Genomic DNA, 26,859 nt, shown 5'->3' on the forward strand with positions numbered 1-26,859 from the left:
TAGTCTACTATTCATTCGAGGAAAAACAGATAAACTGTATTACTGTACCACATATACCAAGCATTTTTTTTTTTTAAAGATTTATTTGTCAGAGAAAGAGAGAGTACGCACTAGCAGGGGGAGTGGCAGAGGAGCCTGATGTAGGACTCAATCCCAGGACCCTGAGATCAAGACCTGAGCCAAAGGCAGACGCTTAATCAACCAACTGAGCCACCCAGGCGTCCTGCATTTCCCAAGCATTTAGGCAGATTGTTGAAAAGAACAAATCCTCCCCAAAACATCTGTACAACAGGAACAAATTTGTCACAATTCGAGGAACTCCTAAAATAATTTTTTAAACAATTACAAAAAGAAATTACTAGAGAAACAAATTAAGTATGGATACATTCTTAAGTTTTTGTCAGCTTTTTTTTTTTTTTAAGATTTTATTTATTTATTTGACAGAGAGAACGCAAGCAGGGGAAGAGGAAGGGGGAGAAGCAGACTCCCTGCTGAGCAGGGAGCCCGCCGTGGGGCTCATGACCTGAGCCGAAGGCAGACGCTTAACCGACTGAGCCACCCAGATGCCCCAAGTTTTTGTCAGTTTTTAAGTGATCAAACACTCTTTGTTAGAGATATCATATTAGTAAAATACCATATTCATAACTATTAAAGAGTTCTTATTTCCTCCCCTCCTGAAACAACCAAAGGGGCTACCCCTTCAGTGGAGCATAATTAACTCAGAATTAAAATTTTCAGTTTTAGCTTAAACTTAGGCAATTTGGCAGAATTCTACTGGCTTAAGCAACAGTATGTCTAAAAATTCAATAATGAATATCAGGAAACAACCAGCTTTTCACCTTTGAGGAGATTAATAGAGCCAGAAGCAGCCTTAATACTTAAGGTGAACATGTGCCCTGCTTTGTGTGAGACAGTCCTTGTTTCCACTGTTGAGTGGCACTCCCTTTCACTCTTAAAAGTACCCTGTTGGGATCATAAATTTCAATGATCAGCCCACTGAAATTTACCTGTGAGCTGGGCTCTTCAAAAATCCATGCTTCATTCCAGAATTATCTTACACATGGAAGGATATCTCACATAGGATAAAATGGTATGCAGACGACTTGCAGAGAATATGTAGAGAAAGCATCTCACACAGTAAAAATCACCTGTGCAAAAAACTTTTCTTTTTTTTCTTTTTTTTTAACCTCCTACGAACTACACATTGCGTTAACTTATCGGAAAGGGAACAAACTCACCTCTCTGCACACAGCAGCAATCTGTGCTTCATCCATGCAGGTTTCTGTTACAACATCAGTAAGTGAGCCCCCAGCAAGGTACTCCATTACCACAAACAGTTCATCTCCCATCAGGTAACTAAAAAAACATGAAAAACACACAAAATACACTCACGTTTTTACTTTCACACCATGTCAGACACCCTCACCATGAAACTAGAAAGCTGGAAGCTGGGAGGGCCAGGAAGAAAGCTGGCAAGCTGCCATGCAACAGCACAGAAAAGGAACTGAAGATCATTAGGACTTTCCTGAGTGATTCACAGTTGGCCCACAAATGTAACTTGATGTTTTCAATTAAAATAACTCTGTAAGGTAGGAATCATTCGTCCTGTTTTACAGATGAACAGTTGGAGGCTTGGAGAAATGACTCATCCAAGTTCACATAGCTAGTAAGTGACAGACCAGAATCGGAAGCCAAGTGTAAATGATTCCAAAGCTATGGCTTATCTTACCCACCAGGCCATACTGACTTGACATAGTATTTTCAAAAGCAGGGAAATATACTTGGAAAAAGTTGATTTTTATGAACATGGCCCTCGGTACTAGGGATAAAATCTAAAAATATGTTAATCTTTTCCCCATTCTAAACACATTTAAATGTGGAAATAAAGTCACTTATAATGTTCTATCTCCAATACAATCACTATTTTAATTTTCATTTATTTTTCTATTCTTCTTTCATTCACATATATGTAATTGCTTCAGAATCCCCATATAATCGTAGAATATACAATTTTCTATTCTGCTCTTTGTTCTGTTATTTAACATCAATTCCTAAATTAAATGAGGTTTTGACAAACTATTTGCCCATGAAAGACAGCATTTGAAATAGCAACTGATCTAAAAGTTTAAAAACCATGTGGCCAGCCACTGCTGGCGGTCAACACATGAATCACAGCTCATTTCCTTAATGTTTCTGCGTCTGAACATTTATAATTAATATAAGCACCAGCAGCAATGTCCTTCATTTAGATGCTTTCCCTCGCTTGTCAGGTGATATATATGTAGAAGAAGGCCTGCTAAACTGCAATGTGCCTTTTTTTTTTTTAAAGATTTATTTATTTGAGAGAGAACTTGCACGTGAGCTCTCTGTGTGTGTGTGTGTGTGTGTGTGTGTAGCGAGGAGGGAGGGGCAGAGGGAGAGGGAGAGAATCCCAAGCAGATTCGGGGACTAAGCAAGGAGCCCAAGGCCCGGCTCCACCAGGGCTTGATCCCATGACCCTGATATCATGACCTGAGCCGAAACCAACAGTAGGACGCTTAACCAACTGCTCCACTCAGGTACCCCTGCAACAAGCCATTTTTACTTTTACCTCTCTTCCTCCTTCAAGCTTACTTTTCAACACTGATATCCTACTCTGGTCTAATTCAAGTGCTTGAGCTAGCCCCCCAAACCACGAGACGTAAAATATCCACATTTTTGTCCCACTGTTTAAGAAATACTCATATTTACCTGTCCAAGAAGTTAACAATGTTGGGATTCTTTAATTCTTTCATCACCAGAATTTCATTAATGATTAATTCCTTCTTTGGCTGTTTCTGTAAATTAATTTGTTTGATAGCAACCTATGAAGGAAACAAAAAAAAATCAGAACAAGTCTCCTAATTCTCTTAGAAAATTACAAACACCAATCAGGTAATAATTTAATGTACTGGGTATCTATTGTATTATACAGTGAGCCTGTAACTTACTCCCAGGTAGATGCTTTGTAATACACAGAGCCTCATTACTTTTAGATTTCTCCCGAAGCTGATTAACCAACCCAAGGTCAAACCAATGCCAGGAATTAATCCTCTTTTCATTCCAAGCTGGGAAAATAATTTTTTAAATATTTGCTTATTTATGAAACTCAATGCATAATTCCTTCTTTTTACCCCTATTAAGAAAAGTGCTATAGAGTAATTCTTTCAACATATTCAACTGAAAAAAAGATTCCTATTGATTATTCACAGGTTTATCTAGTTTCCTTCTATACTAAAAGCTAATGGTAACACCCAGAAGTATGAAAAAGTAGCTACCTCCTGTCCCAATGCCACATCAGTAGCAGTGAAAACTGTACCAGAAGCCCTAGGGGGAAAAAAGACACAACCAGATTTAAGGTTTCTATATCATTATCATTTATATATCTAAAGACTTTATACTTAGAACAACTGGAAAAGGATTAAAGAACATTTAAGACTTAACATTTTTAAACAGCAGTAAAAGGAAACACAAATGGGGAAAAAATAAGAAAAAGGCAATCCCTGTGCCCAAAACTTATGTTAGAAATTTGTCATAAATATCATACCTACAAAAATGTAGGAAAAAGATAAAGGAAAGAAAAAAGTAATATATACTCATGGATCCACTCCCCTGCTTAAGAAACAAAAACCAACAAATAAATTTAAAGTCCTTGCATGTGCTCTCCAAAGGCATCCTTCCGTCCTCCCAAAAGTAATGGGTATTTGGTGTTTATTCTGTAGTTGATGTGCATCCTTTCCATGCATTTGTCTACACTTTAACTATCGAGGGCATAGGTGTGTATCACTATAAAATATATTCAATATGATTTTTAAACTTCTTTTTTTTTTTTTTTAAGATTTTATTTATTTATTCGACAGAGATAGAGACAGCCGGCGAGAGAGGGAACACAAGCAGGGGGAGTGGGAGAGGAAGAAGCAGGCTCATAGCAGAGGAGCCTGATGTGGGGCTCGATCCCGGAACGCAGGGATCACGCCCTGAGCCGAAGGCAGACGCTTTAACCGCTGTGCCACCCAGGCGCCCCCAATTTTGAAACTTCTTATAAATGGTTTCATTGTATGAATTTTTCTACAATTTGCTTTTTAATTTTTTTAAGTTATTTTTTATTTCATTTTATGCTTTGAGATTTGCTTTTTTAATTCAACATTGGATTTAGGATAGGCCTTATACTTGTTCCTTCATCATTATTATTATTCAATATATTATAATTTATCCATTATCATGCTCAAGAATATTAAGATTATTTTCAATTTTTGTTATTAAACCACTTATGCAATGAAATTCAGTTTTTGTTTTTTTTTTCTAAGAGAGGTAGAGATAGGGGGAGAGGCAGAGGGAGACAGAATCTTAAGCAGACTCCACACCCAGCGTGGAGCCCCATGAGGGGCTGATCTCACAACCCTGAAATCATGACCTGAGCAGAAATCAAGAGCCGGATGCTTAACTGACTGAGCCACCCAGAAACCCCAGTAAGTTTAGTTTTTAGAATGAAATTCATAAGGAAGTTTTCAAAAGACTCAAGCTCTCTTTCTAAATTCACAGAATACTTTCCAGAGATTAATAACATTAAAAATTCAAGATGTTCATTTGCGCCCAGGCAACAGAAACAAAGTTAAGTGTAGTTTAAAAATACAAATTACTGGGGGCGCCTGGGTGGCAAGCGTCTGCCTTCGGCTCAGGGCGTGATCCCAGCGTTACGGGATCGAGCCCCACATCAGGCTCCTCCGCTATGAGCCTGCTTCTTCCTCTCCCACTCCCCCTGCTTGTGTTCCCTCTCTCGCTGACTGTCTCTATCTCTGTCGAATAAATAAATAAAATATTTAAAAAAAAAAAATACAAATTACTGGACAAAATCAATCATTATTCAATGATGTGAATAAATACATACTTTTATTGCCTATCATCTTGTAGTAAATGTTCTTATTGTCTTTCAACTGTATTTGGTGGTCAATTTTTCCACCTAATCTCTTAACCACCAATGAGAAATACCATTAAAGAAAAAAACAATGTACAGTCATTTCTCAACAGTACAGTTTTGTAACAGCATGCAGAAATAAATGCATTACTTATTTACACCAATCCAAGAATACCACTCATCGAATGCTGTAAGTGCTCAATGTCAACAGGCAGAAGAGATACCATACTATATACCCAGGAACTATTACGTACTATTTAATATAGTCACAAATAACTTACCCTTGCCCAATTTTTTCATATCTTGTGTATTTTTTCTTAGGGTCACCTATGCTCACAATAGTTCCTATTTTAAACAAAAAACAACAAGAAGTTGAAAGCTCAGTCAAGCATTTTAAAGTTATAAATTAATACCATTTTCCTTTTAATAAACTTTACTGATTTTAGAACACTGGTTTTCTTTTTTTTTTTAAGATTTTATTTATTTATTCAACAGAGATAGAGATAGCCAGCGAGAGAGGGAACACAAGCAGGGGGAGTGGGAGAGGAAGAAGCAGGCTCCTAGCGGAGGAGCCTGATGTGGGGCTTGATCCCATAACGCCAGGATCACGCCCTGAGCCAAAGGCAGATGCTTAACCGCTGTGCCACCCAGGCGCCCCAGAACACTGGTTTTCAAACACAACACTAAGTTTCAAAAATCACGTAGATTTCAAACACAGAACACTAATGAAACTTAATAAGAAAGTATCAGAAACAAGGAGACATATTATTTCCATGAGGTTGGACTTCCTCGCTAATGTCTTAATTATCCTCTCACTTTCTCAAAAATAAACACACTTTAAAACGACAACTGTTGTTAGTCTGCCTGAGAATAAAGGGGTTCTCAGAATGTGGGATGTTCAGTCTTAATTGGAAAATTTCTGGGGAAGGATGGGTTGGTCATTCTACTTTTCATACTCCACTGAAATGTATTAAACTAACGGTAAGTTATGAAACCACTTATTATCATAAATAATATATAAATGAGATCCAAATGAATAACCCCAATGGCTTTTTTGACTCTTTCCATATACCTTCTATCTTCCAATATATTTAGGAAACCACTTATTTCTATGAAGATTACTTTAGTATGAATTAATCATACATCTGTTTTAGGAAAGTTCACAAAGTCACAACCAAGAAACGTTTTTATAATTAGGATTTGGACATAAAACTGTAACAACATATTCTTACTACCACTAACTAAGTCAAAACATAAGAAAACCACACTAAGTTCTCACTTGCTCAAGGTAAAAGGAGATATGATCATATTAAGGAAACTCACACAAATAATCCAGTTTTATATAAGTACCCAATCTCAGGTCTATAGCCTCTTTAGCTATAGTATTTTTCCTTGATCCTTGATCCCTCTATATCAGTGTTCTTTGTAACTATAGTTGCTTTAGACTTGTAATTGGACATTATTGCTACCCTCTCCCTGGCACTGTGTACATTATTTCCAATGGCTGATTCAGGCTAATGATAGTTAATGGATGAAAGGGGAGAAGAGAAAAAAAAATACATTTAATGTTTACACATATATCTATACAGGAAGGCCATATTGTTTAGTTATTTGGGAACAGTTTGTATTCTCATACCAAGAAACTGTAAGTATGTATAAATATATACAAACTTCCTTTGATAAGGTTTCCAACCATGACCCTTAGATTTGGCCCTTTGGGAAAAAGTATTGCTCCCAAAGGTATTGATCACTGCAGATATTACTCAATAGTCAACACACAATAAACAAGCAAATCAGAGTATGATTTTGGCTTCACCAGATTTTAACTGAAACTACTGTTCCTAGGAGGAAACACTTTATTATTTATGTCTTAAACCAAAACATAAGGTATAAATTAAAATCCATCTGAGCCAAATGTTTCAAGAGCTATTAATAATTTAAGAACAATGTAAAATGTAGGTAACATACTTAATTTCTCCATAATCTCTTCATCTGTCATTTTGGTCTTCTTTTTCTGTTTGTCAGAAGACTTGGCACCGCTATCAACATTAGAATCGCCAACTGGTGCAGGAATAGGGTCAATTACAGACCGTGTATAAATCTGCAGAGAGACAGTTAATTACTGAGATCCGAGGAAAAATATTTTTAGGTATTCTTACTGGTACACTATTCAGTTTTTTTTAAATAGACATATATGAAGACATTTATTATAGGAATTGGTTTATGGAGTTCTGGAGGCCGGGAAGTCCCACAATCTGCCTTCTCATGCTGGAGAAGCAGGACAGTAAGTGGTGTAATTCAGTCTGACTCTGAAGGTCCATGAACTACCAGCCCTTGCGTCTGAGGGCAGGAGAAGATGGATGTCCCAGGTTGAGCAAGGACAGCACATTTGCCCTTCCTCCACCTGTTGTTATATTCAGGCTCTCAATGAATTGGATGATACCTACTGACACAGGGGAGGGCGATATTCTTTACTCAGTCAACCAACTCAAATACTAATTTCTTCCAGAAACCACTATTCAGTTCTTTGATTTTTTTATTCAAAACTAGTCTTCTCCAGTGTTCTAAAGAAAGAGAATATTTTCAGACTTAATAAAAGACTTGTAACTAAGATGAATAAATGTTAAACACTTAACACACGATGTATAGATTTTAGAAGTCTGTCTAGCAAAATAGCAGATCTGTGAATGAAATTTAAGTTTAACTAGATCTAAAATGATATGCTAGCAATGAAGCAAAAAGAAGCACAAATTTAAAAATCATGTTCTTACTACAAAAGAGAAAGAGCAAAATTACGGAAACCATGATGTTGAATTAACTATTAATTCTTATAAAAACTTACACCCAAAGATGATCTCTACCATTTCATTTTTTGTTTTTTATGTATTCTTTTTTAAAATTTTTATTTAAATTCAATTAACATATAATGTATTATTGGTTTCAGAGGCAGAGGTCAGTGATTCATCAGTCTTATATAATACCCAGAGTGCTACTGTCTCATTTTAAACAGCCAATTCTAGGAGGTAAAGCAAGAACAGAGCCCTCTCTCGTTAGATCAGGACCCAGCAGCAGCCCTCGGAGCCCTTCCTGCTGATTGTGCCAGCACTCCACTGCATAGCACCTTGCCCCCCTTCCCTTGTATTAGTACAGGGAGACAGGACTCTTTCTCTCTCTAAGGTTATTATTTTTTAAATTCTTCCCTATCACTCTCCACAGCCTCCTGAATGACACCAAGGCTTTAAGAGAAATGTAAAATGGGAGATTATATACACAACTTGGGTAAGAAGATTTAAGTGTTAGATATAGTAGTTATCTGCACTGAGATAAACAGAGAAAGCCAGAGAAATAGATGAATTCTCTGGAAGAGAAGGTGTAATATGGAAAGGAAAAACAATGAGGTAACTAACTATTTTAACTGTTGAGAAAGTCATTTAATTTTAATTTTCAAATTTTTTGATGAATGATTTTTAGGTTAAGATCTCTTCGTCAAATTTCCCCCATACTGAGGGCTTCTGAAAATCAATCACCGGCAGTCAAATACAGACTGCTGTTTTTTTAAAAGCACACACGCCCACACACCCGCAGTCCAGTTACTCAGACACGCACTGATTTTGTATGATCCGGCCGTGGGGCAATAACAGGGGGAGCAGCCTCTTCATCATCGTCATCTTCCTCTGTCACGACTGCTGACGTTTCTGATCCCTTGGTACTCAGCTGCATTAATCACGTGAGCAAAGCAAGGAAGCCAAGTCAAATATAACAATAATAGATTTCTTTAATAGCTCATTTCAAAACTATAAAACCTCATTGGTTCTATTCTAATCACTTCAAAAGTAAAGGCAATTCTGTAACTTACAGAAAAGTTTATGAAATAAAGGATCACAGTAAATATCAAGTTTTCTTAAGAGAAAATCTGTACTTTTTAGGTGGAGAATTTTATATCCCTTAAACAAGCCCCATAGGGAAATAATCACTTTATTTGTTAAAACCGAAAACAAAGATCCTCTAGGATTTGTATAAGTCAGAGTCATTTTCGGTCATTTAAGAGAGCTAGATTCACCATCAAGAATGGTGGTTGATAAAATAAAAGAAGACGCTAACCTTTATAAAGAGCTTATTACATGCCAGGTGTGTGCTGGGTAGGTACTTTACATATTACTGCATTTTGTCTTCATATACCTCAAGGAGATTGTTTCTTCCTAATTGAAGAAATTATTTACTTAATATGGCTTCCTTATTTGCTTCATCAATTTGCTTAAGTGGCTAGCTTAAAATTTATTAAGTAGTTATTTATTTCTGATGGCTGTGATTTATTTTAGAAAGCTAAATAAAAACCAAGATTTGTTTCAGGTAACTTAAGTTAGAACAAGAGCTACAAGAAGTAATGTATTAACTTACTGCTGGTGTTCCAGAAGGGAAGCCATCCTTCTCTGAATACAAAACGGAAAAAAAATGCTAAGTCAACAATTCCAAAAATAACTTCTATATAATAAAGGGAAGAAAAAAAATAAAGAGAAGAAAATACAAAGCAGAGCAAGTAAAATGTTCTTAGACTGATTTCATTTTAAGATGAAGTAAACCTTGAGAAAAATGACAATATCAGTATTCAAATGTGAATTTATACAAGATTGTGCTAACAAATCTCAAATCTTAATGGAACTCTGTAAATCACTGACTTATATACCTCAAATGGGTGAATTTTATAGCATGTGAACTATACTTAACTTATTAGAAACATTTGTAACTATACTTCTCAATGTGTATTTATTAAAACAAAACTGAAGTTTATTCATTGCAATACTTTCTCCAGAAAAAAAACTGTCTATGGAGACTCTTAAAGCAACTATTCAGACAACAGCAATTGTGCAAAAGAAAATTCTTGACATAAATTTTATCAATAAGAAAGCATAGTCCTGAAGGCAAAAACACAGTTCATGAAGACTAAACGTCAGAACATTCATTCTGGAGTTTAGAAGAGCAAATTTTGTTTTGTTTTACTTTTCAAAAGGTCCAGAGATTTTTACATTTTATATACATTATATAATATCTAATATATGCTAAATATTAATATAATTATGTAATTATAATATGCTATATTTTTAACATATATATTAACATAACATATAAAACATATTTATATTTGTTATTTGTATAAGTATATAATATAAACGTATATATACATATGTATACTTATATATACATAAGTACATATAAATATATATTTATAAATATGATTATATTAAAGGTATATATTTAACATAACTGTAACATATATATTAAGTATATAATATAAAATATTGGGTGAAAAGAATATACCATTTTCTGCTCAAACACTGATTTAAAAAAAATACTAATTTATACAGACTTACTAATTGACACAAAAGTTCTAGGGACAAGTCTGACCTTTTTGCTAAGGATGTAAAGGTCAAGATCTAAGTAAAAAAGTCAAGATCATTCGGCCAAGTGGTCTCTATTTTTTCCTTGAGCACAGCCCTTATTTCTCTGAAAATGTAATCAAATTAAATACAATTAATTAAAACTACATGTATGATTTTAGGGGTCAGAGAAACACAAAGACACCCTGGGGATGTAATTAGCAAAACCCACTGAAGGAAATAGGACCCATGGCCCTGTTTCTTCAACAAATAAATTTCAAGGCAAAGAATATGAGAATCCACGTGAGGGAGCCTAAACATCAAAAGGGATACAGCAATCAACTGTACTATATGGACTTTTTTTTTTTTTTAATTTATTTATTTGACAGAGAGAGAGACAGCCAGCGAGAGAGGGAACACAAGCAGGGGGAGCGGGAGAGGAAGAAGCAGGCTCCCAGAGGAGCAGGGAGCCCTGTGCGGGGCTTGATCCCAGGACCCTGGGATCACGCCCTGAGCCGAAGGCAGACGCTTAACGACTGCGCCACTCAGGCGCCCCTGTACTATATGGACTTTATTCTGATCCTGATTTGAACAAATGAACTATTTTTAAAAACCCACTATACTCCAATTCTTACCTAATGATACTCTAATTCCAAGGTATAAAATCTTTTCGTTCTAATGCTTACTTTATGTTTATATATTTGGTAAGTTTTTCAATTTTTGAATGGACTTAAACATTTTTACTTCAAAGTCTGTATATGTAATATAGCAGACAACCCTCCTCCTGTCCTGCTAACAATAAACATATGTCTAGTATGAACATGCCTATACATCAGCGCCTTTCTCTTCTATTGCTGGGAGTCATTCCAAAGAAGTGACACGAAAAAACAAAAAGCCAGAACATCCACCTTTGACAAAACTAAGAGATTAACGCAGTCCCCCGGCCTTCAAATTATGCATAAAACCTGCCCCAATCAGTTTACAAAAGGCAGATCTACACAGGGGCAACAATAGAGACAAGAACCATAGCTTAGCTTTTTATTTTTCCAGAAGCAATCATCCAGGTGTGCTTCACAATTCTGCAATCCCATCTGAATCAGCCTTTTACCACAGTAGGACATCTTACCAGGAGGAGTAAAGCTCAGATATTTCTGCTTCACTGTGTTGGAGTCATAGAACTTTAAGACATCCAGCACAGCCTGCGGATTCTTCTTTTGCTCTAGTTTGGTGATATTGGAGGTCTGTAATAATCGAGCCCACTGTTCTGGCATGCCCTAACAAAAAGATATTCAGAAATTAGTTATTTTGAGTTGCTCCAATAAATTCAATTTCCAGAAGTAAAGACAAGACACATAAAAAACAAGCCAATCAATTGTAGCCTTGATTAAATTTTAAAATGTCTTATTTTTCTAAATCGATTTTGCATAATTCTAACTGAAGGGCTCAGCTCCCTAAGAAAAAGATACATCCAACCACAAATACTTTTATAAGAAGAGAAAAGCACTAAGGATTGACAGTTAATATGTGGATAGAAAAGTTAACTTGAAACTTAATAGTGCAAAAAAAGGTTTGAGTGCTGATACATAAATGAGTCCCAACTGGGTAAACTTACAGTGAATTCTCCAGTAACTGCATCAAAGCCAACATGGATGGTGTGCTCAAAATCAGATGGAGGAGAAATTTCTGGCCGTTCCTTTTCTTTCTTCTTACTTCCTAGAGGGCATTAAAAAAAGAATCAGCCTATTTAAACAAGATCAATAAAGGTACTCATAATCATGTTTCTCCGAAGAACAGACTAGGAACAAAGTTATTCTAGAAGAGATTTCCCCTAAAGACACTGGCTGACAGGAAACTGATAAAAGTAACCTATTCTGTCTTCAAGCAGGAGTGGGGACAACCACGTCTGTGTCCTGATTAAAGAGGTACCTGGACTGGTGCCGAATAAAAGAGCACAAGGCAGAAGAAACAGCCCTTTAGAACACTGGTTCTCGTAAACAGAGGCCTACACTTAGATACTGAGCAATCTGGAAAACAAAGTCTATCAAGTCCTATTTCCATTTGGCCCTATTCATCCCAAAAGAACTTATATTGCCATGACCGTGTAGATAGTACAAATTGTATAAACAAAGAGTTTACAATGAGCATGCCACCTTTCTGAGCAACTCTAGCCCTTCCTCTTTTTATTAAAGTTAATAACTGCTACATCTTAATGCTTTCCGGTTTTTCCATGGTTCTACCAATTATTTTTGCTACATTTCTGACACACATCTATCAATAATATTCTCCGTAATTCAAACACATTCGTCCCCCCCCCCGCCCCGCCCCCGCCTTGCTCTCAGATCCTGCTTTAATCTGCAGTAGGTTATGCCTAGACTTCTGCCAGAGTTGTTGTCCTAGGACATTCCTTCACTTTCACCCTTGCTAGAATCTATTTTCTGGATACTCTGTTCTCTTCTTTTTGGTTTACCCCTTGATAATTCTTGACTATATATATTTAGGTTGAAAATGCTTTCCCCCCTCAGAACTTCTTCTAATTTCCAGTGTTGCTATTTAGAAGGTCAAAACCATTTTGAACCACTGTTGAAAATCAATTGTCCATATTGTCCATATATGCCTGGGCCAAAGATACATAACTTTGCTGCAATAATCTCTCTTTTTTAAAAGATTTTATTTATTTATTTGACAGAGAGAGCAAGAGAGCACAAGCAGGGGGAGCAGCAGAATGAGAGGGAGAAGCAGGCTCCCCGCTGAGCAAGGAGACCTGTGCGGGGCTCAATCCTAGGACCCTGGGATCATGACCCAAGCTGAAGGCAGGCGCTCAACCATCTGAGCCACCCAGGGGCCCCTGCAATGATCTCTTTATCTTTATGCCAATATCAGCATGCCTTGACAGTTACAAAAATAAGCCTTGAGGGGCACCTAGGTGGCTTAGTCGGTTAAGCGTCTGCCTTCAGCTCAGGTCATGATCCCAGCATCCTGGGATGGAATCCTGCATCAAGCTCCCTGCTCAGTGGGGAGCCTACTTCTCCCTCTCCCTCTGTGGCTCCCCCTGCTTGTGCTCTCTCTCTGTCAAATAAAAAGATAAAATCTCTTTTTTTTTTTTTTAAGACCTTATTTATTTGACAGAGAGAGAGAGAGAGTGCGAGCACACAAGCAGGGGGAGCAGCAGAGGGAGACAGAGAAGTAGGCTTTCAGGGCTCCTGTGTGGCTCAGCCGTTAAGCGTCTGCCTTCGGCTCAGGTCATGATCCCAGGGTCCTGGGATCGAGACCCCCATCAGGCTCCCTGCTTGGTGGGAAAGTCTGCTTCTCCCTCTCCCACTCCCCTTGCTTGTGTTCCCTCTCTCGCTGTCTCTGTCAAATAAATAAATAAAGTCTTAAAAAAAAAAAAAAAAGAAAGAAAAGAAAAGAAAAGAAAAGAAAAAAAAAAAGAAGTAGGCTTTCAGCTGAATGGGGAGCCTGATGCAGGGCTGGATCCCAGGACCCTGGGATCATGACCTGAGCCAAAGGTAGATGCTTAACCCACTGAGCCACCCAGATGCCCCTAAATAAATAAAATCTTAAAAACAAATAAATAAATCGGGAATTATTCCTTTGCATTCAATTTTCTGGAAGATTATGTAGAACTGTTGATATTTCTTCCTTAAATGTTTGGCAGAATTCACCAATGGAGCCATATGGGTCTGACATTTTCTTTGTGGATGGTTAATAACTACAAACTAAATTTCCCTAGAGACATAGTGTTTTCAGGTTACTTATTTCTTCCTGAATGAACTTTGAAAATTTGTCTTTCGAGAAAATTTCCCACTTTATCTAACATGTTGAATTTGTCACCTTATCATTTTTAATATCTGTAAATGCCAACTCTTTCATTCTCAATATTGGTAATTTGTGCTGCCCCCCCAGGCCCCCCTCCAGTCTGCCTAGAGGTTTATCCATTTTATTGATATTCTCAGTAAATCAGCTTATGGTTTCATTGATTTTTCTATTTTTTCTATTTTGTGATCTCTGCTTTGAATTTTGTTATTTCTTTTCTTCTACTACTTTGGATCTTACTTGCTCTTCCTTTTAGTTTATTAAGATAGCTTTGCTTAAGTCATTGACTTAAAATCTTTTTTTCTCATATGGGTGCTTAATACTACACGTTTTCTTCTAAGCATTGCCTTAGCAGCATCATACAGATATTGATGCTTTGAATTTTCATTTTCATTCCATTTAATATACTTCCTAAGTATACTTTGGATTTCTTCATTTATTTGGAAGTGGGTTTTTTCCCCCCAAATATTTCTAGAGATTTTTCTGTTATTGATTTCTAATTTAATTATATTGTGCTCATAGAATATATGGGTGTGTGATTTGTCCTCTTTCATTTATAATTTTATTAATTTGGGTCCTTTCTCTATTCTTTTGAATAAGTCTGGCCAGTGGCTTATCGATCTTATTTATTCTTTCAAAGAACCAGCTTCTAGTTTTGTTGATCTGCTCTACAGTACTCCTGGTTTCTAATTCACTGATCTCTGCTCTAATCTTGATCAGCTGCCTTCTCGTGCATGGGTTAGGCCTGTTCCTCTGTTCCAACTCCAGCTTCTTAAGGTGAGAATATAAGGACTGCATTTTAGATTGTTCTATTCTTTTGAGTGAGGCTTGGATGGCTATGTATTTTCCCCTTAGGACCGCCTTTGCAGTGTCCTATATGTTTTGGACCGATGTGTTTTTTGTTCTCATTGGTTTCCATAAACTGCTTAAGTTCTTCTTTAATTTCCTGGTTTACCCAATCATTCTTAAGCAGGATGGTTCTTAGTTTCCAAGTGTTTGAGTTTCTTCTAAATTTTTCCTTGTGATTGAGTTCTAGTTTCAAAGCATTGTGGTCTGAAAATATGAAGGGAATAATCTTAGTTTTTTGGTATCAGTTGAGACCTATTTTGTGACCCAGTATATGGTCTATTCTGGAGAAAGTTCCATGTGCATTCGAAAAGAATGAGTGTTCTGTTGTTCTATGGTGTAGTGTTCTGTACATATCTATGAGGTCCATCTGGTCCGGTATGTCATTCGAAGCTCTTGTTTCTTTGTTGATTTTCTGCTTAGATGATCTGTCTATTGCTGAGAGCAGAGTGTTGAGGTTCCCTACTATTAATGGATTATTACCTATATGTCTCTTTATTCCGGTTAAGAGTTGGCTTGTGTATCTAGCTGCTCCCCTGTTGGGGGAATAGATATTTATAATTGTTAGGTCCCCTTGCTGGATACCCTTTAAGAATAATATAGCACAATGGAATATTACTCAGCCATCAGAAAGAACGATTACCCAACATTTCCAGCAACATGGACGGGACTGGAGGAGATTATGCTAAGTGAAATAAGTCAAGCAGAGAAAGACAATTATCATATGGTTTCACTCATTTATGGAACATAAGAAATAGTAGGGTGATTAGTAGGAGAAAGAAGGGAAGAATGAAGGGGGGGTAAACAGAAGGGGGAATGAACCACGACAGACTACGGACTCTGGGAAACAAACTGAGGGTTTCAGAGGGGAGAGGGTAGGGGGATGGGCTAGCCCAGTGATGGCTATTAAGGAGGGCATGTATTGCACGGAGCACTGGGTGTTATAGGCGAACAATGAATCATGGAACACTACATCAAAAACTAAGGATGTACTGTATAGTGACTAACATAACATAATAAAAAATTTAAAAAAAAATATACTTTGTGTGATTTGAATCTCTCTACATTTATTAGGCTTTTAAAAATCTCCCTAGAGGGGTGCCTGGGTGGCACAGCGGTTAAGCGTCTGCCTTCGGCTCAGGGCGTGATCCCGGCGTTATGGGATCGAGCCCCACATCAGGCTCCTCCGCTATGAGCCTGCTTCTTCCTCTCCCACTCCTCCTGCTTGCGTTCCCTCTCTCACTGGCTGTCTCTATCTCTGTCAAATAAATAAATAAAATCTTAAAAAAAAATAAAAATAATAAAAATAAAAATCTCCCTAGAATGTGCTCTATCTCAGCAACTGTTCCATGTTCACTTAGAAAGAATGTGTATTCTGCTAGGTGGAGTGTTCTATAAATGTCAACTGGTCAAAGTAGATTGATAGTTTTAGCAATTTTCTGTCTACTTGCTCTACCAATTACTGAGAGAAGTATACTGGAATCTCCAACTATAACTGGAATTGTCTATTTCTCCTTAAAATTATATCTGTTTTTGTTTCATGTATTTCAAAGCTCTGTTATTAAGTGCATAAAATGTTTACTCTTCTATTATAACCTCTTGACAGACAGACCTTATTACCATTATAAAATAACCTATTCCCTACCCTTATCCCTTAAATATTTACAGCAGTGTTTTTTGCTCTAAAATCTACTTTATCTGATTTTAGCCAGTCCAGGTTTCTTTTCACTGTTAGCATACTTAAAAAAAAAATTCCTTTTATTTTGTGGCTTTATATTTTTTAAGTGGATTTCTTGTGGATGGCATATAGTTAATAATTGAATAACCTCTGCTTTTTAATTGGGATGTCTAAATCAGTTACATTTAATGTGATTACTTTCTTTATCTATCTATCTATCTATCTATCTATCTATCTATCTATCTATCTATCTTTAAGTAGGCTCCATGCCCAGTGTGGAGCCCAATGCAGGGCTTGAACTCAACCCTGAGATCAAGACCTGAGCTGAGATCAAGAGTCAGACACTCAGCCAATTGAGCCACTCAGGCACCCCTGATATAGCTGGGTTTAAATCCACCATTCCATTATTTGTTTTCTAATGGTCTCTATTCTCTGTTTTTATTTTTCTCTTTTTCCTCTTTTTGACTAAGTATTTTTTATAATTCCCTTTTATCTCCTTTGTTATTTTATTAAGCAATAACTCTCTATATACCATAAAGTTCATCTAGGTCTTATTATATAGAGAGAGTTGTGCAACCATCACCACCATCTAACTGTGGACATTGTCATCATCCCTAGAAGAAACCTTGTACTCATTAGAAATCACTTCTTACTGTTCCCTCTCCCCCTCCCAAGCTCTAGCCAACCACTCATCTTTCTGTCACCACACATTTGCCTATTCTGGCTATTTCATATAAACAGGACCACACAACATGCAGTCTATTGTAAATGGCTTTTTTACTTAGTTTTTGAGGTTCATCTATGTTATAGAATGTATCAGTACTTCATTTCTTAAAAATTCAGTTATTTTTTAGAGATTTAGATAAAAAATATTTGTCATTTTCAGTGATTTTCATTCCTTTATGTAGATACACAGTTCTGACAACATTTCCTTCTGCCGGAATAATCTGGTTTAACATTTCTTATAGGGCAGGCCTGCTGGTGATAAATTCTTTCAGCCTTTATACATTTAAAAAAGTCTGTTTCCCTTCATTTTTGAAAGATATGTTCACAAGGTACAGAATTCTAAGTTGACAGATTTTTTTTCCCTTTCAGTACTTTAAAGATGTTCCTTCTTGTCCTTCTGAGGTGCACTGTTACTTCCATGAAATCCACTGTCATATTTTGTTCCTCTATATGTAATGTGTCTTTTCTTTTTAGCAGCTTATTTTTTGGCTTACAACAATAAGTTTTGTTTGTTTTCTAAGAGACTTTATTTTTTAGGGCAGATTTAGGTTCACAGAATATTGAGGCAAAGGTCTGAAAGCTTTTAAAATTTTCTCTTTATCACCAGTTTTAAGCAATTTGATTATATGCTGTGGTGTAGTTTTCATCGTATTTCTTGTGCTTGGTATTCACTGAACTTCTTGAATCTATGGGTTTACAGCTTTCATTAAATGTGTAAAGTTTTCAGCCACTTTTTAAAGCGTTTTTTCCCCTAATGTTTCCCCTTCCCATTTTTTGGAGACTTCAATTACACTTAATTAGCTCTGCACGCAGTCTGTCCCGCAGCTATTCACTTGTTTCACTTTTTTTCTTATAAGTTTCATTTTAGATGGTTTCTATTGCCATGGTCTTCAAATTCACTTATCTTTCCTTCTGAAATTTCTAATCTACTGTTAATCTTGTCCATCGTATTTTGAATCTCTAGAATTTTGATTTGATTTGTTCTTTTTTCTGTTTTCCACTGCTACTTCTAAATATGCTGAATCTTTCCTGTGGGTTCTTCAACATGGAATACAATTATTTCACCGTTTTAATATCCTTGCTTACTAATTCATCATCTGTGTCATTTCTGGATTGATTCTAACTTATGGATTTTATTCATTATGGGTCTTTGCATGCCTGGAAAATACTGAATGGATGCCAGACATTGAAAATTTTTCCCTGATAGATGCTAGATATTTTTGTATTCCTATAAATATCGGTGAGCTTTGCTCTGAGACACAGATAGGTGATTCTTAGCTGTTTACTTATATAGGGGAGAAACAAATTTAGAAACCATTGATCCTGTGAGGTATTAAAGTTTTGTTAGGCAAAATTGGAGCAACACTTAATCTACAGCTCATTCTGCCCCATTACTGAGGCAAGACCTCTACTCAACTTTTCTTATTTTGAGTGGTGGGAACAGGAAATATTCTGGGCCCTGTGTGAGCATTGAGGATAGTTTCCTCTCACCATTTCCAGTGGTTCCTTTTCCAGCTCTGGGCAGTAATTCTTACATACATGTGCTACTGAAGACTCAAGGGGGACTTCTACAGATCTTTCTCTATGTGTATAAAAACTAGCCGCCTTGACATCTCCCAACTCCCAGCTCTCTTTCTTAGTTCTAGGAGACCATCTAATTGTCCCTCCCTTTGCTGCAGCCTGGCAACTCACTCCAGGCAGTAAGCTGGGTCAATTGTAGTTTTCACCTCCATTGTTTCCCATCTCTTAGGGACTGTTTTCCTTTATTATCTGATGTACAACATCATGAAAACCATTGTTTTGTATATTTTTTCCCAGTGTTTTAGTTCTTTTCACGTGTAAGGGTAAATCTGGTCCCTGTTACTCCACACCTTGACTGGAAGTTTAACAGGTTTTGCTGAGTTATCTGTGGTATTATTAAATCTCAGGATGATATGATTTGATGTGGTCTTTATTCTTTCATTGAGCTGAGTACTCAGTGAGTCCCTTCCATCTGGAAATCATATTCTTCAGATCTGGGAAATTTTTTCTATTATTTCTTGAATTATTTTCTTTGTTCACTGTTAGTTAGATCAGTACATCATATATTTCCTCTCGTATTTTCCATCTTTGTATTTTTGTCTAATAATCTGGGAGAATTTTCTTGACTATCTTCCCATCTTCCACCTATTGATATCTTTTGTTCGCTTTGGTAATCTTAAATGTTGATTTCCCAAGAATTTCTTCTCATTGTTTTCTGATCGTTCTTCCTCTGAGAATATTTTCCTTGTTTCATGGATGCCACTGATCTTCTCTCTGAAGATTATATAGTTTACTTGTGTGTATAGGTTGGTTTTCTTCACCTCCATTGTCTGTTTCTTCTATATTCCTTTTTTAAACCCTGTTGTTTTGTACTCTCTTGTATTAAGGGTTTTTCTCAAATGTCTGGTAATCCTTTGCTGTCTACTCATACAGAAAAGTATTAAAAAGTTAACTGGGAGATAAGTCAGCCTTTTCATTAGAGATGGGGGTGGGGGTGGGGTACCTAAAGTATTTTTTTCCAGGGCATTTGTTTATCCAGAGAAAAATCTTCCAATCTAGTGTGAGGGCTTTGAGTCAAGCTACAAAAGTATTCTGAAAGCAGGATAGAGGAAACAAATTTTAACATGTGAACTTGCATCGAATCTGCCTTTCTCCCTTTTTTTTTTTTTTTTAAGTTTCAGAGACAGAATTTAGTGATTCATCAATTGCATATAACATCCAGTGCTCATTACATCAAGTGTCCTCCTTAATGCCCATCACCCAGTTACCCCATTTCCTCACCCACCGCCCCTCTAGCGGTCCTTTCTTATTCTTGTGCTACACCTTTCACTGACTCCTCTGACAAGAATGAGGGGCCTCTCAGGTTTAATTTCTCCTTGAATACATATAAACATCAGTTTGTTCTTTTGTTCCACTGGAGGATGGGACTTAAAATATTTCATTGGCTGTATGGGGTAAAGAAGGGATCCTAAGGGGCCTCTGACACCACCTACATAGACTTTCAATTAATTCCCCCCCTTCTTCAGCCTGTGTATTATAGCTCCCCCACCCCACCACACATACATGATGTTGTGTGTCTCTAAATCCTAAGCCTCTGAGATTTTTACAAGGAAACCGGTTCACTTCTCACAGAACATTCCCAATCTGCGAATGCTTAGGATAGGTCCTCATCTGTTCAGTTTAGTCAGATGCCACTTTTCCACCCTTCTGTCTTTCAAATGCATCTACTATGTCTCTTCTTTTAGTCCCTTTGCCCTTGTGATATTAAAAAAAAATTTTAACTGTCATTTTACTAGGGTCTGGGGAGGGATAGCAAATAGTGGCATGTGGTCAATCTGCTATATTGTCAATCTGCTTTGTTAACCAGGAAAGTCTTCTAATATAAACGAGCTAAAAGTCATGTTGTTTGATAGGTCTGCATATCTACAGTTGGAATGTTACTGTACACTATTCTTTTTTTTTTTTTAAGATTTTATTTATTTATTCGACAGAAATAGAGACAGCCAGCGAGAGAGGGAATACAAGCAGGGGGAGTGGGAGAAGAAGAAGCAGGCTCATAGCGGAAGAGCCTGATGTGGGGCTCGATCCCATAACGCCGGGAATCACGCCCTGAGCCGAAGGCAGACGCTTAACCGCTGTGCCACCCAGGCGCCCCTGTACACTATTCTTTGTTTACAAGACACTACTGACCTAGCATTAGTAGGAAACATACTATTTTTTTTGATTAATGATGATAGATTCATGCTCAAATGTCCATCTCCTTTTTAGGTCTCTTTGACACATATTTACAAGAGATCTGTGGTAAGCAGACAGGGCACATTAGGCGTGGCAAGGAGCAGAGGGAAATGCGACTGTTAAGCCTAGTACAAATTTTGCTATCTCTACTGAAATGCACCATTCCATCTATCATAAACAACCTCTCATTTTCAATTACACTATGAGTGTTCTGAGGTCATGCCCTCTACTTCTCTTTAGGAGACTCTTTAGAAGTCACTAGACTTCTAACTCCATATCCTGCATATAGGAGGAAATATTTATTAACCAACTATAAACTAATAGTTTACTTTTTATATGGCTCTGAACTGATGACAGAAAAACAAATTTCATGTACTATAAAAGTACTTGTTTCCTCTTCTTTCAAAAAAATCTGCTCAGCATCCCACTTCTGATATGCATACGGCTGACAAAGATACTATTTTCTTAAATGGCCCTGATTACAGATGACTGGTCCACAGAAGGCATGAAATTCAAGCCAGGTCAGCCATTGTTCCCCACACACTGCCAGCCAATAAGCTTGGTTCAGGAGTAAATATCTAAACTAAGCCACACTTAACACCCTGAAAATCAGTCTCTCACTAGTGAACGAAATTGTAAGAAATAAACCCTAAGAAATGTTGAGGGATGTTTCCTAACACACAAAGAAAAAACAGCCTAAAATTAAAAAAATAAAGCCAGATAACACAGAAAAAGAGGAGACAAGACATATAGCAAGAGAATTCCTGGTTCCATCTGTGTCTAAGGCCCAGCCATATTTTTCAACTTGGGAATGTTGACTTTAGAGACACATATTCACAAAAGTTTCACATATATTAGGAGTACAGAATAAAAAGTTAAAGAAGTAATAAAAATGATTAAGCAGAACCTGAGACACATTTAAATACATTAGTCCCCTATAAAGGAAATGACCCAATATTCTAAAAATCTATTTCTTTTTATATAACACACACACATACACACAAATACTCCCTGTATTTAGTTGTCTTAGGAAGGGAAAGGGATATTTAAAAAAATACCTAAAACAAAAAGATAGTGAAGCATGTCTCAAATCAAACAATCTGTGGGAAGCAACTGTTAGATAAAAAGAATCAATCCTTTTTAACTTTGGACACCAAGAACTATAAGGACCACCATCAACAAAAAACCCCACGATCATCTATCAACAGATGTTCACCAGGCAACTGGATCACTTGCTGGAAGTAATGGATCAGGGAAAGAAACTTCTTTCAATAAAACCCACAACTTGTTAGTGTAGGAGGGGGAAAAAGATTCTTAGGATCACTTTCCAACTTTATCAGACAATAAAGCAAGTCAGGCAGCAACTTTCAGCTAAGAGGTGGGGCCCCTACGTCATGTGTTACACAGAAGGTGCTTGAAAAGAATCCTAAGTATGTCACTGCCACATTCTTTAAGGCCACCACCTTTTGGGCTACACTGGAGCTAAAGACTAAGGCTAAAAAATCCCCCTCTCTTTAAAAGGAAGACTCTTCTATTTCTACTCTAACAGAATCAGCGATTACCCCTTTGTTCTTTGACCCAGAACAGCTTCAAATCAGTAAACCTTTGTGTTTCGTCACAAAGAAGGATATTCTCTAAAAAATAGGAAGACGGGTATGAGTTACTCTTATTAATCTTACAATTCAATTTTTAGACCAGAAGGGATATTTACAGTTCTGTCATCTTCATCACTAACCAGAAGTGAAAGTGTGTACAGACTGAATAATGAGAAAACTGCTTTGGTTACTAAGGACTATACCATTCAACACTGACTGAATAGAGCTTTTTAAAAATAAGCCAAGACAAGCGGCTCATTGCCATCTTTATTAACAAAACTACTGGACTTGTTAAGCCATTTCTCACCTGGACTACTACAAAATCCACCTAACTAGTTTCCGACTTCAGTCTTAGGCCTCCAACATACCTACTTTCTATACAGCTACTAGTCTCTCCTATTTAAGACAAATGTGTGCAGGTCTTTCCCCTATTTCAAATTCTGTAATGGTTCCCTAGGAAACAGGATAAAATCTGAGCTCTGTAGCGTGGAATACAAGGCCCTTTATGACCTGCTCCCTGCCCACCTGTTCAGCTTCTTCTCCTGTCTGCAGGTTCCTCCACACATCCTCTATTATTCTTTCCCCCACCTCTGCTTTCGAGTCACACTGGACCGTACTCAGCTCCATGAATGTGCTATGACCCCTCCCGGAGGTGGGCCACTGAAACTCTTTTCTAGGCACAGAACACACATTTTAACTATTAAAATCCTTCTACCTATTTTCACTTAATTATTCTTTAGTCTTCAGCTCTACTGTCACTTCTTTAGGAAGCCTTCCCAGAAAGGACAGACATCTTACACTATCCCTATTACCACTTTCCATAGTTCATAATTTTATGCTGTAGTTTTGGCTAGTGTCACAAGGGCAGGGACACCATCTGCTTTGTTTATCCCTACCTCTCATCACTCACAGGGTTCATATGATATATACGTATCAAAATGTGAAAAGTTTGTTCAAGTTGTCATAAAAAGTATAATTTCTAATTTTCTTAACTCTTCCAGTGACACTGATTAACCAATAATGAATAATTCAGTCCAACTTTTTTTTTTTTAATGAAAACATTAGCTGTCAGTAAGGACAGAAACAGGGATATAAATTTGAGTAGCATAAAATGAGTATCTCTAGATCAGGCTTTATATTAGAGACAGCAAAAATATCAGGGTAATCACGATTTTTTAAAAAATAAAAATACAGTTTTTCCCTTCTAGACTCCTATTTCAAGATGAGAGACTAACCACAAACTGTAGCCCTTCCCTTTTAGGACAAATCTCTTTATTTATCATGGAACAAAATGAGTGAGGAATGCCTAAAGATGAAAAGCAATTCAGATAAAACTAAGGAGAGAAAAAGCCACTCAGAATATAGGCAGGACAATGCGAGTTCAGAACTGCTGGGGTGGTTAAGCAGGTAGATCTCTGTGTTCATGGGAGCATGAATGTGCATACACACACACAGGATTCTCCCTTCCTCCTAATCCTCAAAGCTTCAGGTCATAGTTACGTCGGAGATGTTAGCTTCCAGGAAGGAACAGTAAGTATGGGAGGCTGGGTTGGAAAGGGAGGGAAGAGCCCCAGGAATGAGAGGAATTAAGGACACCCAACCCTTCAAACATTCCATCTCTCACTTTTTCTCTCTCTCCCTCCAACCAGGCTATAAAAAGTGACTCTGCAGGTGCTCTACTCTCAACTACAAAGCTGAATGCAATTCTTCCCATCTTGCTCTACAAATTCAATGCAATTCCAATAAAAATATCAACAGGTTTTTTCTTTTTTTAAAAGTACATGATAAACAAATTCTAAAATGTATAGACAAGAGCCAAGGGCCAAAAGATCATAAAGAAAAACTTGGCAGATTTGCTCTCTCGGGTATTAAGAATTATAAGCTATAGTAATGAAGGCGGTACAGTATTAGCTCAGGGACAAATAAGCCAATGCAATAAAGCAAACACAGAAACAGACCTGGCACACGTGCAAACCTCATGGATAATGGCTCCTATTGCAGGTCGGTGGGGAAATGGTTAAAGTTTCAGTGAAAGATCAAGGACACTGGTTTTTTAAAAAAGTGAATATGGATCTCTTCTTATAGAAACATAAAAAACAAATCCAGATAGTTCAAAGGTTTAAACTGTAAAACTTTTAGGAAAACATAAGAAAGTACCTTCGACCCCTGGTTTGGCAAAGATTTTTTCTTTTTTTAAACGTTTATTTATTTATTTGACAGAGAGAGGGAGAGGGAGAATCTTATGCAGACTGTGTGCTGAGCACGGAGCCTGGCACAGAGCTAGACCTCACAACCCTAAGATGACCACCGGAGCAGAAACCAAGGGTCTGACCTTAATTAACTGTACCACCCCGGCACCCCATAATATAATTTTTTTTTAAGAGAAAAGAAAAATAGGAATCGAATAAGAAAGGCAAAGTTGTTTGTTTGTTTGTTTGTTTGTTTGTTTGAAGAGACTGTAGGGGTGGTTGGGTGGCTCAGTTGGTTAAGCGTTGGACTCGTGGTTTCAGCTCAAGTCATGATCTCAGGGTTGTGGGACTGAGTCCCACATGGGGCTCAGCATTCCCTGCTCAGCGTGGAGTATGCCTGGGATTCTCTCCTTTTCCCTCTCCCTCCCAAATAAGTAAATATACAAATAACTCTTTAAAAAAATAAAATAAGAGCCTATAAAGTTTTAAGATTAACACTAAAAAGTTATTAGATCTTGAATGTGATTAATACAAGAAAACAGAAAGACTTTGGAAATCACAAAAACAAAATTTAATGGATATTAATTACAGATCTCAAGAGCTGATAAACTTAAATGCAATCAGAGCCATCTTAGGTACCTTCAGCCTCCCTTTGTTTGGGGGGACCTTGAGTTAGTAACAGCTGATGAATAATTCTGGGGGAAAGGAAGGGAAAGTAGAGTTAGGAAGGTAAAACTGGAAGATTTCCAAAATGATCAGAGAGATGGGTATGCTCTTTTGAATTTATGTAAATGCATGTTCAATTTGCTCACAAACCCTACCATTACTCATTTCATTTTGTGGGCTTTCTGCCTTTTCAAGGCTGTCCCTAAGTACATTTTATCCCATCTTGAGCATTCCTACCCCACCTTTTTTTAAAGATTTTATTGTTTTAAGTAATCTCTACACCGAATATGGGACTAAAACTCACAACCCCAAGATCAAGAGTTGCATGCTCCACGGACTGAGCCAGCCAAGCACCCTTCCCCTACCCGACTTTGCATTCCGCTCTTTATAGGTAAGTCATTTCAACCCTGTCAGCAATTTCTTCTGGTACTAACCTCCATAAATTTGTTTTCTAACCTTCATAATTACAAATACTGTGTTTACATGGACATTTTTAGGTTTTCCTACTCTAAATATACTGACTTATTACTATGGAAGATGAGCATTCAATGCTCTCCAACACACATACTTGTCTGTCTTCTTCCCATACATATTGAAAAAACATACTTCCATGAGGGTTTTCAGTTACAACCACACGAAATCTTAAAAGCAAAATTAGCAATAAGAGATATATAATGAAGAGAACAGGTTTTCAACTGTCCCATGATTATATCCTGTCTGCAAATATAAATTCTCAAAGATTTGATTCTTTATTAAGTATATTACCTCATTCAAATTTTCACTGATTATGTATTTTTAACTCTCAAGTTAAATGTATATTTATTATTACATATAAAGCACTATTCTTCTTCCACTTGCGTTACTTCTCAATGTTAACCTAGCTATAAAAGTGGAAATATATCTTTATCTTCACTTAGATCTATTACTGGCTATCAGAGCCGTATAGTCATGCTTAATATAATTAAATAAACAAATACCTAATTCTTACTCTGAAATCCATTACCAGTCCATAATCCTCATCTATTTCTAAAGTCCAAAGAGCTCTGAAAACCCCAAGTTTTTTCGTTAGGTTTGGCACCAAAACAAATTCAGTGACTTCAACTGAGATGAGAGGACTATTTAATACACAAGACAGTTCCCGCACCAAAGCGTTATTTGGCTCCCAAATGTCAACCTTACTGATGTTGAGAAACCCTGGTCTAGACTAATGCTTGCAGAAGACACATTAATGTATTGATCACGGAGTGCTGCCTCAGATGCTTCTGAGGACGTAACAGAATAC

At 37.0% G+C, this 26,859-nt stretch overlaps 1 protein-coding gene across 4 annotated transcripts in view; it reads right to left on the minus strand.

Annotated features, from left to right (window-relative positions):
• PAK2 (p21 (RAC1) activated kinase 2) overlaps positions 1 to 26,859 on the minus strand; it is an 88,945-nt gene that overhangs the window by 19,053 nt on the left and 43,033 nt on the right. For all 4 annotated transcript variants that reach the window (XM_087861537.1, XM_087861538.1, XM_045812758.2 and 1 more), the window contains 9 exons: positions 11,921 to 12,021; positions 11,435 to 11,582; positions 9,332 to 9,363; positions 8,540 to 8,647; positions 6,902 to 7,034; positions 5,215 to 5,278; positions 3,297 to 3,345; positions 2,731 to 2,843; positions 1,239 to 1,356 (listed from right to left, as the gene is read on the minus strand). In XM_087861537.1, the coding sequence (XP_087717663.1) occupies positions 1,239 to 1,356; positions 2,731 to 2,843; positions 3,297 to 3,345; positions 5,215 to 5,278; positions 6,902 to 7,034; positions 8,540 to 8,647; positions 9,332 to 9,363; positions 11,435 to 11,582; positions 11,921 to 12,021 (866 nt within the window). The remainder of the gene's footprint in view (positions 1 to 1,238; positions 1,357 to 2,730; positions 2,844 to 3,296; positions 3,346 to 5,214; positions 5,279 to 6,901; positions 7,035 to 8,539; positions 8,648 to 9,331; positions 9,364 to 11,434; positions 11,583 to 11,920; positions 12,022 to 26,859) is intronic.

The sequence above is a fragment of the Ursus americanus genome, chromosome 4 (genome assembly GCF_024610735.1).
Source record: "Ursus americanus isolate L20-20 chromosome 4, mUrsAme1.1.p, whole genome shotgun sequence".
Lineage (NCBI taxonomy): Eukaryota > Metazoa > Chordata > Mammalia > Carnivora > Ursidae > Ursus > Ursus americanus.